The 15,381-nt window shown below is 53.1% G+C and overlaps 1 protein-coding gene across 1 annotated transcript in view; it reads right to left on the bottom strand.

The window, feature by feature from the left end:
• Positions 1 to 14,436, bottom strand: part of LHX4 (LIM homeobox 4) — a 29,655-nt gene extending 15,219 nt beyond the window's left edge. The window contains exons 1-2 of the mRNA XM_032393081.1: positions 14,382 to 14,436; positions 8,094 to 8,265 (exon numbers count right to left, since the gene is read on the bottom strand). Of these exons, the coding sequence (XP_032248972.1) occupies positions 8,094 to 8,265; positions 14,382 to 14,436 (227 nt within the window). The remainder of the gene's footprint in view (positions 1 to 8,093; positions 8,266 to 14,381) is intronic.
• Positions 14,437 to 15,381: the final 945 nt, after the last annotated feature.

Genomic DNA, 15,381 nt, shown 5'->3' with positions numbered 1-15,381 from the left:
TGCTCTGCCTTTTATTGGGGGGGGGGCGGCTAACAATGCTTTTCTTCTTAATGAACATTCAACATTATTCTGAGATGAATGCTACTGGAAAAGCTTTAGAATCAGTGACCTAGTCCAATCCCCTCATTTAACACAGAACAAAACTGAGGCCCAGGGAGGGGTAGTGACTTGTCCAAGATCACACAGTTCGGTTAGTGGTAGAAAAGGGGCGAGAGCCTGACTCCCCCTTTCCCTCAGTCACGCTTCCCCTCCTTCCCTGCTGGGGGTAGATTTGCTTCCCAAGAGGCAGTGGGACATTGGATCCGGATCCGACCCTCCTCTATAAGAGTCCAGCCAACCTCCCTTAATCTGGGTAAACATGCATCGGGCACATAGTTTGCAGGCAATTTCCTGTGAGCTGTGTCATGTAAACCACACAACAGCCCTCACAGGTAGATAGGCCATTCCCTTTGCCCAGATGGGGACCCTCCAGCCACCTAATCCACTGACTCCGGGCTAATCCCTCTCTGCCCAGGTGTTCGCTCACCTGTCACCAAAGTACCCGGTGCACAAGAGCCACCCAGGGTATCTGCTTAAAAGCAGAAGAGCCGCCCCTGACTCCTGATTCCAGGCCCGGAGTCCACACATCCAGCAAGGCCCCCGGAAGGTTCTCGTGCAACAGACGTTCTCAGCACTCCTGTGGCCTCCACAGCTTGCTCGCTGATTCTTGAGTCCAAGACCTCAGTGGTGGTGTGGCAGGAGTTGTGACAGGCAGGGGCAGGGACATTCAGGGACAGAGGTCCTATAGCCAACGCCTCCCGCCGGACTGCCACCGCGCTCCCGGCCCAGGACCCAGCGCTGGGCAGGAGGGAATGCGGGGGGCAGATGCCCAGGAGCCAGACAGCGGCTCGCACAGGCCCTCGCGGGTGACAGGGCCAGAGAACCAGCAGGAAGGGACCGTGGCTGGCGAGGGCTGGGCAGGGCGTTTCCAGGGGCCCGCCAGGGAGAAGCTTGCTGCGGCACAGAGGGGTGGTGACGGGCCGAGAGAGAGCACGGGCAATGGGGACAGAAGGAGAGGGCGTTTGGGAGCTGGGAGCCGTGACGAAACGCCTGGGATGGAGGTGAGGAGAGGGAAGGTGGCTGCGCCCCAGCAATGAAGAGACGGAGAGCTACCGCTGCTGGCTGGTGCGTTCTCCCGGGGTGAAGAGGCAGCGTCACACGTCGCTCCCCGACGGCACCCACGTCCCTCTTTGCTTGGGGACCCGCTTCCATGGCCCAGATGCCATCCGACTCCCAGGCTGATTTGCCACCATCTGGCTCCAAACAGATTCCCCAAGGCCAGAAAGTCTCTGGGATGCAGGTCCCACAGATGTCAGGAGGCCTCCGCCCCAGGCTGGGCTCCGGGCAGGGGGGGCCAGCCCAGCTGAAGCGGGGCCTGGGGGGGCAGCGGGCGGGCGGACAGATAATCCGCGGACTCATCACGGCCTGATGTACAGCCTCGGGTCCCCGGGGAAGCTGCTCAGCTAAGTAATTGCTTCTGCCTTGATTACAGGCCCTCGCAAATGACGGCGGGCCTGGTCCCACCAGTGTGTTTGACTCTTACAAATGTCCACATGCACAGACACTATCTGGACCGTCTGATCGTTACCTTAAAAGGTTTAATTTGCTTAGCGAGGGAATTAGACTATAAACTATTCAGAAATTATGGAAAGTCACACGTCAAAGAGACCCTCCCCCTGTGGGTTCCCTAAGCACATTTTGAGAAAGAGAGAGAAAGAATGTGTGCGTGTGTGCGCATGTGTGGGTGTGCGTGGGTGTGTGCGTGTGCGTGGGTGTGTGCGTGTGCGTGGGTGTGTGCGTGTGCGTGGGTGTGTGCACGTGTGTGCGTGTGCGTGGGTGTGTGCGTGTGCGTGGGTGTGTGCACGTGTGTGCGTGTGCGTGGGTGTGCGCACACACGCGCATCCACATGCAGGTAACAGGGGAGCTAGCAGGTGTGTAGTTTCCAGAGATAGCACTGACTTGACAAGAACCTGGCCCCAAACTGGACCAGCAACTAACCCCCAGAACTGAGGTGGCCTCTCCCTGGGGCGACAGAGTACAAGCTGGCTAGAGGCGGCCAGGCAAGTACAGGCTGGTCCCCCCGCCCCGCGCCCTGCTCTGGGAAGGGAAGGCTGTGGCCACACAGGGAGGGATGGCATCCTGTGGGGAGAACTCCTGGGGCCCCCCCCACCACCCCCACAGCGACAGGCGGACGGGTGTTCCAGGCCCCTGACCTGACATTGCCACTGGACACGGGCCACGCCTCCCACCCCCTCAGGACCCCTGCCTCATCTGCAGCTTTTTGTAGCCTCCGCCTGCAGGAACCTCCTTCTCTTTTTCTCTCTGCCCTACATACACCCACCATCATGACCTTAATAAAATAGCCCCTAATAATGATGACAACCACTTCCTTCATCTGATTCAATCCTCAGTAACCCAGAAAAGTAGAGAGGTTTATTCCCAGCCCTCTTTAGAGGCAGGAGACTGAGGCTCAGGGATCAAATGTCCCCAGGTCACACAGAGTCTGGATTCAGCCCCAGAGCCTGCTCCCCCTGGGAAGTCCGCCTCACAGGAAGGCTGAGCATGGGCCTCCGCCCATATTACCTGATCTCCTGTGGGCATCTGCCCGGCTGACGGACGGAGGCCCCGGTCACCAGAGCGATGATGGGGCCAAGGTCACTAGTGAAGACCAGGCTGGAGCCAGAGAAACCACCCCGCGCCCTGGCCAAACGCAGAGCGTGCTGGAGCTGAAACAGGCTGTTCTGAACTGCGGGGATAAATCAGCATCTCCAGGGCTCCCAAGGACGCTGCTTACCTGCCCTTGGCTGACAGCCTCGCTCACTGCCTGGAGATTGACTGGCTGGGGGAGGGGCACCGTGAGGAATGGAGCCGCCTGCCAGGCCTGGCGGGGGCGCAGCCCACACAGCTCCCCACTGACAAGAAGGTTGAAGCAGCCTTCTATCCCACTGGGTCCCCAGCAGTGACCATCGCTGCCCCCCATCGTGTAGATGAAGGCCTCAGGGCCAGGGAGACATCCCCAGAGACGCAGGAAGTTTAGCCAGGAACCCCCTGGCGTGGCAGTCACTCTCAGAACGCCTCCGGCTCTCCCCTCCAGCCCCCCTGTGGCAGGCGAGCACACAGCCCTGGTGAGGCAAGCCTGGAATGTTCTAGAATGCAGTGCTTTACCTAAAGGCTGCTCTCTCTTTGACCCTGTCAGCTGTATTTGTTTTCAGATTGTAATCATTGCTGCTTTGTTTCCCAAATCTTCATGCAAATCCCCGTGGCATCTTTAGCCCCAGCACACTGAAGTGTGCCCTCCCAGCTGTGCCAGACTACCCTCCCCTGCTGACGTTAAATGTCATCTCAACAGGAAGGTCTCAGAGCTGGGGGCTGGGAGCGGGGAGGTGGGAGGCCAGGAGAAGTCAGTACAGGCCTAGCCCTGAGGGACAGCCCTGACAGCCTGGCCCTCCAGGGCTGTAGGTCAAGTGGCCACATGTCAGGGCCAGAAACCCAGAGACACTGATCAAGCAGCCAGCATCGAGCTGGACATGGTTTACTCGCTATTTCCTTCCCGTTTCGCAACAACTCTGCGGGTTACAATGAGCGCCTTGGAACAGATAAGGCAGTGACGTTCAGAAAGACCTGGTCACTTGTTTGCTGACAAACAGCTAGTTTGAGACAGGACAGAAATTCAACCGAGCACCGTCTGGGTTCACCAAACCACTCTGTTCATAAAATAGCTCCCCTTTATGAGATGTCCCTGTGCCCAGGTCTGCTAGAGCAGGCGCCATCAACATTCTCGCTTCTTCTGAAGAGGACACTGGCGTTCAGAGATGTTAAGGAACTTGCCAAAGGGCGCCCAGCTGACGCTGACAGAGCCAGCACTTGAACCAGTTCCTGGAGCAGAGAACCTGTGCTGTTCACTGCGCTCCAGAGTAAGGGAGCTGCCAGGCTCCTCCCAGGACCTGGTCAGCGGTGAGGAGGGGGACCCAGAAGCTCTACTCCCAAACTCCTGCCCTCCCCAGGCCCTGGTATCTTGGCAAGGAGATGGGGGACCCGAGACTTGCAGGACACACAGTCCAGAAAGGTCCTGGTTAGCAAATGCAACACAAGGAGTTGTTGGCCCCTCAGCTTGTGATTCAATTGTAATTGCCTTGGAACCACGGTGTTAGTCAACTCACGGCCTCTTCTCTCAGTCTCAGAATTTCATTTCCTCTGGAGGAAGGCAGCCAAAGACCCAAGAGGCAAAACCAACGAACAACAGCAAAAATCAGCCAAGGTTACTGGGCAAGATAGACTTCACCAGCTCCAAGAGAAAAACGCAACAACCACAGAGTACAAGCTTCCAACAATACAGAGTACAAGCTTCTTTCTTTGTCCGCGCACACATCAACATCGCCCTCTGCTGTCAGCCACTAGGATTACTGCATCTTGTGGGCTGAAGGCTGGTGGAAGGCTGACCTCCCCCCACCTCCAGCGGGGCACCCTTCACATTACAGTCTGGATTCAAAACACTTCACACAGAATAAAGGATACCCCTTACAGTTGTGCAAAGCAGTGGCCCTGCCCCTTGTTATGGGCAAAGAGATTTAAAATACTGATCCTGAAACGTAACACCAGAGAGGGGATCAGTGAGGTCCATGCTCCTCACGTAGCAGAAAAGGTCAGGGATTTTTCTTTCTTTTTTCTTTTTCTTCAAGGAGCAAAGAGAAGAGAGTCTCCCTGGCTCTGACCAGGCCTCTTCCAAATCCCACAGCTGAAAGCCTTCTGAGGTCTGATGGGGGAATTCAAGTGCACGGCACTTGCCTCCCCTCCTGCAGCCCCGTGTGGGACAAGGGAGGGACTTGGGGCTCCGGGACTGCTCTGCCCCTGCAGCCCTGCCTTGTGCTCTCTCTGCTCACGTGTCCCCCGCTGTGCCATCTGAGAGCAGGTGCCTGGTGACGTTTATTGAACAGTCACGAGGAGCAGACCACCGGCTCTGCGGCCAAGTTACAGCCTGAGCCCCACGTGGGCAGCAGTTCCCAGACCCCTGGGGGTGGAAGGTGAAGCCAATCTGACCCTGGAGGACTGACTCCCTCTGTGTGCTCCCCTAGGACTGTGACGGGCTTGACCAAACAGCCACAGCCCCAAAGACCTCTGTGGGGCCTCACTGCCTGGGGAGCCAAGTGACCTCCCTGGGGGCTTCAGAGCGGCCCAATCTTCAGGTCTGAGCGACCCTCCAGAAACAGCCGGCAGAATCACCTCAGCTTTAAATTTCTCTTCACGCAGCCCCTCATCACAGAGAAAGGACCGGACTCAGCACTGACTCTGTGGCCGGCTCCCCTACTTCACAAAAGTTTCCAACCCTGAGGGGCGGTCATTTTATGAAGCAGAGACAAGGAGAGTGACTGTGACTAAATCATGGGCCTGGGGCGCCTGGGTGGCTCCGTTGGTTGGGGGTCCAACTCTTGACTTCAGTTCAGGTCATGGTCTCTACGTTGTAGAATCGAGCCCCCCCCCCACACACACAGGGCTCTGTGGTCAGTGGGGAGTCTGCTGGAGATTCTCTCTCCCCCTCTCTTTCTGCCCCTCCCCCCCTTGCACTCTACCTCTAAAATAAATAAATACATCTTTAAATAAATAAATAAGTCACGAGCCCGTGCATTTCCCAGGCAGCCTGGGCATCCACGACTCGCAGAACAGCATATGAGGGACAGAAGGAACTGGTCACCAAACACGCTGTAAATTCACTATGGGACCTACTCTTCATTGTATCAAACCCAGGGACAGCCTGTGGGCAAGGCCAGGGGCACATGCCATGCCAGGGACAGAAAAATGGAAAAATGCATGCCTAATAAACGTTTCCTCGAGCCAGCAAGGAAGATCAAACAGGTGCGGGAGGAGTGAGCAAAAACAAGGCAACTCACGCTGAGTCCCGGGAGAGAGAAGGGGCAGGGTGCCCACCCACGGAAGAGCTGGACTCACAGCCATGGAAGGATGGGGAGACCTCGAGAGGACAGACATCATCCCTGCAGGACAAACTAGCCTGGGTCAGAGCCTGCCTGGGAAAGGGGGCAACTGGCTAAGGGGCGTCGGGTACCCAAGAAAGTGGTGAGGTAAGACTAGAAGGGAGCCGGGGTACAGGGAGGAAGGCTCTGACGGCACAATGCATCTGGCATATTCTGTAGGCAGAGGGTGCCCTGCTGAAGGAGCTGGGGGTCAGGGTCAGCTGTGAGGTTGGAAGCTGGTCTGGTGGGGAGGCATGTGGGCTAGAGGAGGAGGGAGATTTAGTCATGAGGTTACTGCCGAGCAGTGCTCCGGAAGGATCCAAATGAGGGCGTGGCTCGGGGAGGCTACAGAGGCAGGAGGTCAGGGCACTGGCCTGAGGGACTAATTGTCATTGTTACTTCTGGTCTTGGGCTGATGGCTCAGAGGCCTGTGCTAATCCCTCCCTAGCCTGCACCCTGGGCCCCTTCTGGGTCTAAAGGGACCCCTTTACTCACTACTTCTCCCAAACCCAAACCTACACTTGAGCTGCCACCTCCTCCCTTTCCCAAACCCGGAGCCAGCTAGTCAAGGTCCAAACCCCAGGGAGGGGCTCAAAGGATCTTCTCTGGTGACAGTGTCCTGTGACGTGATCCTAATGGGTTTGCCCGCACCCCAGCCAGTGGTCTGAGCCCGGGACATCTCAGCACCTACCCGGTTCCCAGCTGGGCAAGAAGGCCACGGCCCGGGAGCTCACTGAGGCTTCCCAACGGTATGGAGACAAACGGGAAGAGGATGGCGCACAGACCCTGGAACGCCGCTGACCCAACCCCAAGGCCAGGCCCGCCCACCTGTGTCCTCTTTCTCCTCCTCACACACACACACACACACACACGTGTGCACATGCACATGGTCACACACACACACAGGGAGAGAGTGGTGCATTTTTGGCCAAAGTGTGATGGTGACCATGAGTGTTGCCTTCTCAACACAAGCCATGGAGGAGAGGAGGCCCCAGTAGAAACCAAATTCATCTTTAATGTGCTTTTCAACTCATATTGGATGAAAGAAATTTGAAAATCCTCAGAAACTCAAATCCTTATTCCCTGAAGTTAAACCTTGGGAGGATTAGGGAGAAACATGCTCTGTCTCCAGGACTGGCATCTCTCCCCACCTCCCCTCCCTTTGTGCAGAACACACAACCTCTGAAGGATGCGTGCCACCTCTCTGAGGCTTGCTCATCTGTGCCAAATGTTTGCAGGCTTTGATGAGCCTCCCCAGCAGTCCGGTCCCCTCAGCGCAGCCCACGGGCCACCCCCACGGGGCTCGGTGTCACTGCTGGACACTCCCCCTCCCGTACTTGGCGTCGCTGCTGCCAGTTGGTCCATCCAAGTGAGCTAAGGCCCCAGCCTAAGTGCCTCGGGTAACAGGTTCCGGGAGAAAAGTGCCAGACTAAATGCCACGGAAAATAAATTCTAGGAAGTCCCCTCACCGTGACCAACAGGATTGTTGCTGATGGATCCAACCCCAGAATGAACTGAGGACAGTCTTCAAAGCTAACACTCAGGGGTCAAGCACTGTCCTAAGGACTTTAGGCATACTGATTCACTCAAAGCCCATAACAACGTTATGAGGTAGGAACCATTATTACTGGGCCCACTTTATAGATAAGCAACCTGAGGCCGACAGAAGTAACCTGCCCGAGAGCACACAGCTAATAAGTGCTTCAAACCCCATTAGGGTCTGGGCTCTTCACCATCCCATGAAACTGCTTCTTCATCATGCTTTCACTGAAAGCGAGGACACTAACAGGGCCTGGCTTGACCCGGACCAGGAGCAACTCTCTGAAGCCTCTGGGGCCCCGTAGCAGCCACGGAGACTCCTCTAGATTCAGGGTATGAACCTCCAAGCACCCGCTGTGAAAGTGGCAGCAACGAGACAGCCAAGTGCCCTGAGGCAGGATTTGTGGGACGCCTTGGTCAGCCCCCCCTCCCTGCAGAAATGGGACTCTCGCCTTCTGCCACCAGCTGACCCCCCTCCCTACTGCCGGGGGAGAGGCAGAGACAGCCCAGGGCGCGGGGAGGGAGGCGGCCCCCGGGGTTCGGACTTACTTGAAGAAGTCTTCCTTGCAGTAGACGCTCCCGGCCCTGGAGAAGCACCTGTCGGCTAGCTGCATCTGGCAGTCCGCACACTTGAGGCAAGAGCTGTGCCAGTGTCTGTCCAGGACCTTCAGGATGAACTTGTCCAGGATGTGCTGGTTGCAGCCGGCGCACTGAGGGATCTCTGTGGGGAGCAGAGAGAAAGGCAGGGTGAGCCTTCCATGCAGCCCGGCTCACCGGGCTGGACCCTGTGTGGACGCCTTCCCATTCTTCATGACTCCTTCCCCACGGGAGGAAAAGGACATCACCCAAACCCTTCGGCTGCCACATAGAATGGTGTGGGCTATACAGTGCACGGAGGTCGCCGGGCCAGGCGGCAGGTGGGAACCGAAATCCAATCCACCCTGTGTTTCTCATTAGGGGCAGGAACGGTGTTCCTTTCGCAGCTCTGGATCCTGACTGCCTGGCACTGCGCCGGGCACACACGAGGAGCCCCACCGATGTTTCCCACTGAACAAATACTTGATCACATCTTCTCTAAGAAGTTCCACTTTGAAACAGTTCACCAGGTTCTCCAGTGCACTCCAAAATACCAACACAAGTAGGAAAACCAAATCTCTCAGGAATCATCCGTGTTTCTTGATTCATATCATATGTGTTGGTGTGATACCATTTAAAAGTGTTAACATAAGGGAATTAGCCTCAAAGCACTTGGGGGGGGCAGTGTGAACACATCTAAATCTACGTAGAAAGAAAGCTCCAGTACTAAGTCATTCGTATCTCAAACCTGTAGATAGGCTACTGCGACCCTCACTAGGTGACATCACTAGTGACAGATGGACATGTGTCAGTGTCGGGCCCACTAAACCCCAAACCCAGCCTGTTCCCGTTATGGCCTCGGCAGCTACCAACATGTGCCTGAAAGTCAGACCCACTAGATGCCTTGCTCTTTGACCCCATTCTCAGACCAAAATGCCCCATGAAAACTACCAGGAGCCACACTGAGGCAGATCCGCATGGCTCTGGATACCTGCCGCCTGTCCTTGTGCATATGGCATTTTTTCCTATCTCAAAAGTTCTCCAGGGCGCCTGGGTGGCTCAGTCAGTTGGGTGTCTGCCTTCAGCTCAGGTCATGATCCTGGGGTCCCCGAATAGAGCCCACATCAGGCTCCCCTCTCAGCGGGGAGTCTGCTTCTCCCTCTGCCCCTCCCCCTGCTTGTGCTCTCTCTCTCTCTCTCTCTCTCACACTCTCTCTCTCAAATAAAATCTTTAAAAAAATCTTTTTCCTCCTTGACAAAGAAAATGTTCACCCAATTAGTTACCGAGTTACTTACCAAACAGTTCCGATGTGCCCAGCAAAGTACTAAGCACACAACAGCAACAGGATTTCCATCAAATAATGGGGGGTGAGTAAGACACAGGGTAAGACCATGGATTCTAGAGCCAGGCTGCCTGGGTTTGAATGCTGGCTCTGCTTTTTAACCTTCAACAAATTACTTCGCCTCTCTCTGCTCCTGTTAAAACGGGGGTGGGGGGCAGGGGTGATGACAATAGTACCTAGTAGGATTGTTGTGAAGAGTAATCGAATCAATACGGGTAGGAGTGGGCCAGTACACAGTAGGTGCTCAATAAAGGCTTGCTATTAGTAGGAGATAACTGCAGTAACCAGCTGTTAGATGTGGTGCTGTTGTGGCTGAGGGCAGGGAAAGTTAGGAACACCCCCCCCCCCCTTTCACGGACTTGATCTCACTGGGCCCTCAGGTAGAGGCTCAGAGAGCCCCCACACCACCAGGGCAGCTCCGCCAGGGCCAGGGGCATGCCTGTCTGCCTGCCGGTAGTTCTCCCTCAATTACAACTACATCCCTGCCTCTCTCACGGTCCCTCAGGACTGGCACCCCTGCAGCGGCAGGGAAGGGGAGGGGGGCAGGGGGGCCTTAGCGGTGGAGAGATATGGAGACGCAGAGAGGAGACTCTGAGGGTGAGGGGTGACTCACCAAGGGCTCCTGCGGTGTGACCAGGCCAGCCCATGGGGGGAGGGGGGCAACTTTTGTAAAGAAGGTCATTAAGGGCAAGGCAGGGACGCCTGGGTGGCCCATGGGACGCCCGGGTGGCTCAGTCGGTTAAGCTCTGCCTTTGGCTCAGGTCATGATCCCAGGGTCCTGAGATCGAGCCCCGCATCGGGCTCCCTGCTCCGCCGGGAAGCCTGCTTCTCCCTCTGCCTCTGCCCGCCGCTACCCCTGCTTGTGCTCTCTCTCTCTCTCTGACAAATAAATAAAACCTTAAAAAAAATTATAAATAAATAAATAAATCCCACTAGATAGAAATTATTATTATTATTTTTTAAGATTTTATTTATTTATTTGAGAGAGAGAGAGAGCACATGAAAGGGGGAGGGCCAGAGGGAGAAGCAGACTCCCCGCTGAGCAGGGAGCCCGATGCGGGACTAGATCCTGGGACTCCAGGATCATGACCTGAGCTGAAGACAGTCGCTTAACCAACTGAGCCACCCAGGCGCCCAGAAATTATTTTTTTAAAGGGGGGCAAGGGGCGCGGGGTTCTCCTGCCCCCATCTGCATTCGGAGCCCCTGCGGCTGCGGAGCCAGGGGCTGGAGGGAGGAGGTGCGGAGTAGGATCGCTCCGGCACGGTTTTCAAGGCAGGGGAGAGGAGACCGAGGCCCCTCGCGCGGGGAGGCGGCTGGCGGACGCACGGGTCCCAGGCCGGGGGCCGCCGTCTGTCCACGCGGGCCACCGGGGACGCGGCGACACGGCCCCGCTAGGGGCGTCTTCCTGCGGGCGGACGGCCGGAGTCCCCGGGCCGGGTACCCGGCCGGCGGACGCTCATTAACCCTTGGAGAACCCGGGCGGAGAGCCGCGGTCCCCGCGCGGGGTGCGCCAGCCCGCTCCCTCCCGCAGCCCGTCCCGCTCCCACCTGACTGTCGTCTGGCCCTGCCTCCGGGAGCGGTGCGGCTATATTTCTCCTCCCGGCCGCAAATGCAGGGGGATGAGGGCGAGGATGTGTGCTCATAAAATTTATTTCGAGCAAGGTAGCTACCGGGAGCCTTAATATGATGAGTATTCAAGAGAGAATACATTAAAGCTAATGTATGCAGGGGAGAGGAGTTCTAGAGGCTTGGAAACGGAGACAACACGCTTAGGAACAACACTAAAAGCAGACAGACAAGCCATTTCAGCCTCCAGCTTGCAGGGATGCTTCCTGCTGGGTCAGGCTGCGCTGCCCAAACTCGGGGTTCTCTCAGGCCTTGGGACCAAACTGGGGTGCTCGAGTTTGGCAAAAATGTGAGGGACATTCTAAGGGCGCTTTTTTAAGTTAAAAAAAATAAAATCTTTCACACTGTATTCCAATGTAGATTTTTGAGGGGGGGGGCTTTTTTAAAAACAAAGATAACGTAGAAATGACTTGAGAGATCCATAATATATCAATAATGGTAAAATCAGATGTCAAGAGCCTGTTATGAACTCTGCCAGGTCCAGGATGTATATTACCTCAATAATCCATACCACTTGGTAGGAAAGTGTTCTTACCCCATTGTACACATGAGAAAACGGAGCTTGGAGACCCGAAGCAAAGTGCCCAAGGTCCCACAATGGGTGAATTGGGATTTGAACCAAGAGCCTATGCTTAAAGTAGGCTAACCCAGCCTGAGAGCTGGAGGGATCTGGACAGCCTCACCTGGCTGGCTCTACCCCTGTCATTTTATGGAGGGGAGGTGGAGGGAAGAGGTAGCCTCAAATCTGCTCTGCATACAGTGACAAGGGAGTAAATAAGCCACGGGTCTCTCGTGCTCCGTAACACTGGGCAAATGGAAATATTTGAGACATACATTTAGATCCTGTAGACAGAGTATGCATGTGTTGTATGGGACAGACACCTAACACCCAGAGGAGGGTGGGAAGCAGAAGCCCCTGTCCTGCTGATCCCCTCCCCCCAGCTGCAAGATGTCAGCTTGTTGATGGCATCTGTCAGGTTCAGATTCATCCCTGGCTGTGAGGGGGTGGAGACCCGTGAACTCAGATCCCACACTTCAGGTGACAGCACTCCATGTAATTATTTTGATTAGTGTGAAATGTAAGCTATCTAGAAATCTTTCCAGAAGCAACAACACAAGCTTTTTTTACAATAAATGATTATTATTTTTAAATTCAGAGAGCCCGAACAGGACAGAGGTTATATGGGTCTCCTACTAGAAATAAAGTTGTAACCAAAATTTCCAAGGAGCCAGAAGATCTCCAAGTCCCTAATAAACTCAACTTACTTCATGCAGTATTTAATATCACAAGATTCCACTTTAAAAACTGGAATTTAAGTCGATCCTGGACGTCACTAAGACAGAATTTAACCTATAAACTCAGTTTCTGATATGAGGAGTCATTTCACTTAAAATGAGCATTTTTATCTTATCTGCACGAAAGGGTTCTTTGGTGATGTTATCTGCTGGGGCTCGGCAGAGAGTGAGCTCAGCCATGAAAAGACAGCAAAGCCCACAGAACAGCCAAGGAATCTGGGGAGATGCTGGGTCACACGGTACAATGCCTTCCCCATCGGCAGGGCCCAGAGGCTTCTATGAGTCCTGCAGAGTGACATGGCTCAAAGCACAGACCTAAGCACAGTGAGAGCAACTACATAGGCAGGGAGGCTCCATTGGACTCATCCCAGGACATCCACACCCACACAAACACATACACAGTCAGACAAACACACACATTCACACATACTTAGTACACACACACACAACACAAACACATATACATACTAACATACATAGAGAAACACACACAATCACAAATAAACAAAGATACACCCTGAGACACACATGAAAGCACCCATGCATACCACATTCACACAGACATACACGTTTGCATATACTCAGACATGCACCTGTAATACACACACTGGTAGGTACTCAAGCACACATATACCATGATATTTACACTCACACATACACATAAACATCATGCACACACACATCCTCATACACAGGCTGACGCATCGCCATTCTGGAAAAAAGCCAATTCTTCTGAAGTCCTGCTCCCTCTGGAAAGGAAGCATCTCAGAAGGAGGGAGCTGTCCAACCCTGGAGCCGTGGGTGAAAGTGAGCATTGAATGCTATAGAAAGCTGGGGGGAAGTAGAAATATTTTGTTCAAATACTCTTTTAGAAAACTGTTAGGAGAACTGGAAAGCTTTCAGTTCTGCTTAGAGTTTAGATCTTCAAATCTTTACGTCTGCCAAATTGTTTATAATAAATCCCAGATCGGAATCTGATAGATCTGGGTTCATATCTCAGTCTACCATGTATACGATTTTGGACAAATCACTTAACGTCTTTGAGCCTCAGTTTTCTGATCTGTAAAACAGAGATGGTAACACCAGTCTCGCAGGGTTGGCTGTGTGATCACATCAGACAATGAGTATAAAACACCTAGCCCCATAATACTGTTGCCTAGCTCACTGGTAACTCCCTCTTCCACTCCCCATGGCCAGTCGTCAACAAGATGAATTTATATATTTAAAGTATATTAAAATCATCTCATTTCCTTATTTCCTGATATAATTTCCCCTCCCTCACTGACCTCCCCCTACACACACAAAACACTCAAAACTCTCCTCCATCCTTTTAGTTCTAAAGCATCTGAAGATGTACACCCCTTTCTAATCAGCATAATCCCAGAATATGAATAGCAGATAATGCAACATTACAAGGTTAAGTCTTTTTGGAATAAAGAAATCTGGCAGATTGTTTCCTCCACAGAATGGGGGCAAATTTGCCAGACCTTGGTCTCCTCCCCCATATGTGAATGGTGAGAATGGGGAGGTGGGTTGGGACCACCAACTGACCTCACTTCACTTTTGCTGTAATGTATTCAGGTAAGAGTGGATTGAGTTCATATTAGCCATTGAGGATTCTAGTATTTTTCTTGGAGATCTCTAAATGCCCAATGGAAAAGTGACTATTTCCTATTTGATGACAAATGGCTAAAAACCTTTTCTTTGCCTGTAGCCTTAATCTACCTCTTCATCAAGGAAGCTTATAAAACCCATACCCTCCAATCACCTGAAATACTGCTGTGTGGGCACGAGGTGCTTAGTTTTCAGAGGGTCTACCCGAAAATGGACTCCATTCTAAATCCCCAATTCCTCCATTAGTGAAGTTTCAGAAAACTGGGAAGTAGAGGGGGTCAAAAGGTCTGATGTGGTCTGTGGTAGACCAAATCACCCCCTCCACACACACCCCTCCCCGTGACATCTAAAAAAGTATTCTATGTTTTTATTCCCCACTCACGTTTCTTCATTTCCAAGCAGCTGCTCTCAAGGAACCAGGGGCCACCATGAAGCATTTCGGAGACGGTTTGCATTTGTTTGTTTGATCGATTTTAATTCTTTGAAAAATGGTGTTTTCTATTTCTCTGGTCACGGAAGAACAGCAAGGTGAGGAAAAACATTTTTCCACTAAAGAGACTAAAACTAGAACCAACACACTTGGCAGTAACTTCTAAAATGTACTGAAGAAAGTGCACCTTTCTGGGAAAATGTACTGGAATTTCCATTATTTCTATTGGAATCTTAATGCTGATGAGTATTTTGATATTTTAAAAACTAAGTTATTTCGCGTTATTAGGAATAATGTTCACTGAACCATGCCCTGAGATCAGATTAATATTTTGTAAAATTTGGACTTTGATGTGCCACCTCGGAGAACCACGAGACCCTGCTTTTTAACTTTTTAACTGCCTTTTGGGCAGAGCTCCTCTTTTGGTTTCAGAATTTGACTGAACAGCCCATGACAAGGTTTTCCTTACTTCTTTCAGGATAGGAGCCAGGGTCTATGCTCCAGCGTTCCCAGTGGGGTGGGCAGATCCCACAACACTCCAGGGAGGCTTGGCCCCCTCTTGGGACACCCAGGAGCACTCCAGCCGCTGAGGGCTGCTCCATCTGCAAGATGGGAGCCTTGGTCCTGGTCTTTAAGACTGCCAGCACTCTGAACTTTGTCGAGGACTTGCAAATCTGCAAGTTCATTTACTCTACTCACTTTCTGTGAAAACTGAACCTCTACATCTAAAAGAGCTTCCCAAAGGGTACACAGTTGGGAGCCAAAGTGGGGCTAGAAGCTTCTTTTTGTCTGGGACATGTTCTGGCTGGGGCTGACTGAAGACCAAGGCTTCCAACAGGGCTCAAGAAAGCCTGTGGCTTTCACTCCAAACCCTTTTGCTAGTGACTTCACTCGAGAACTAAGTAGTTTTAGAGCTCATCTTAAATAACATTTTGGCCGATACATGTTTCCC

The sequence above is a fragment of the Phoca vitulina genome, unplaced genomic scaffold (genome assembly GCF_004348235.1).
Source record: "Phoca vitulina isolate PV1807 unplaced genomic scaffold, GSC_HSeal_1.0 scaffold71, whole genome shotgun sequence".
Taxonomy (NCBI): domain Eukaryota; kingdom Metazoa; phylum Chordata; class Mammalia; order Carnivora; family Phocidae; genus Phoca; species Phoca vitulina.
Note: the sequence above shows the minus strand (reverse complement) of the source record. Positions and strands in the feature narration are given on the sequence as shown.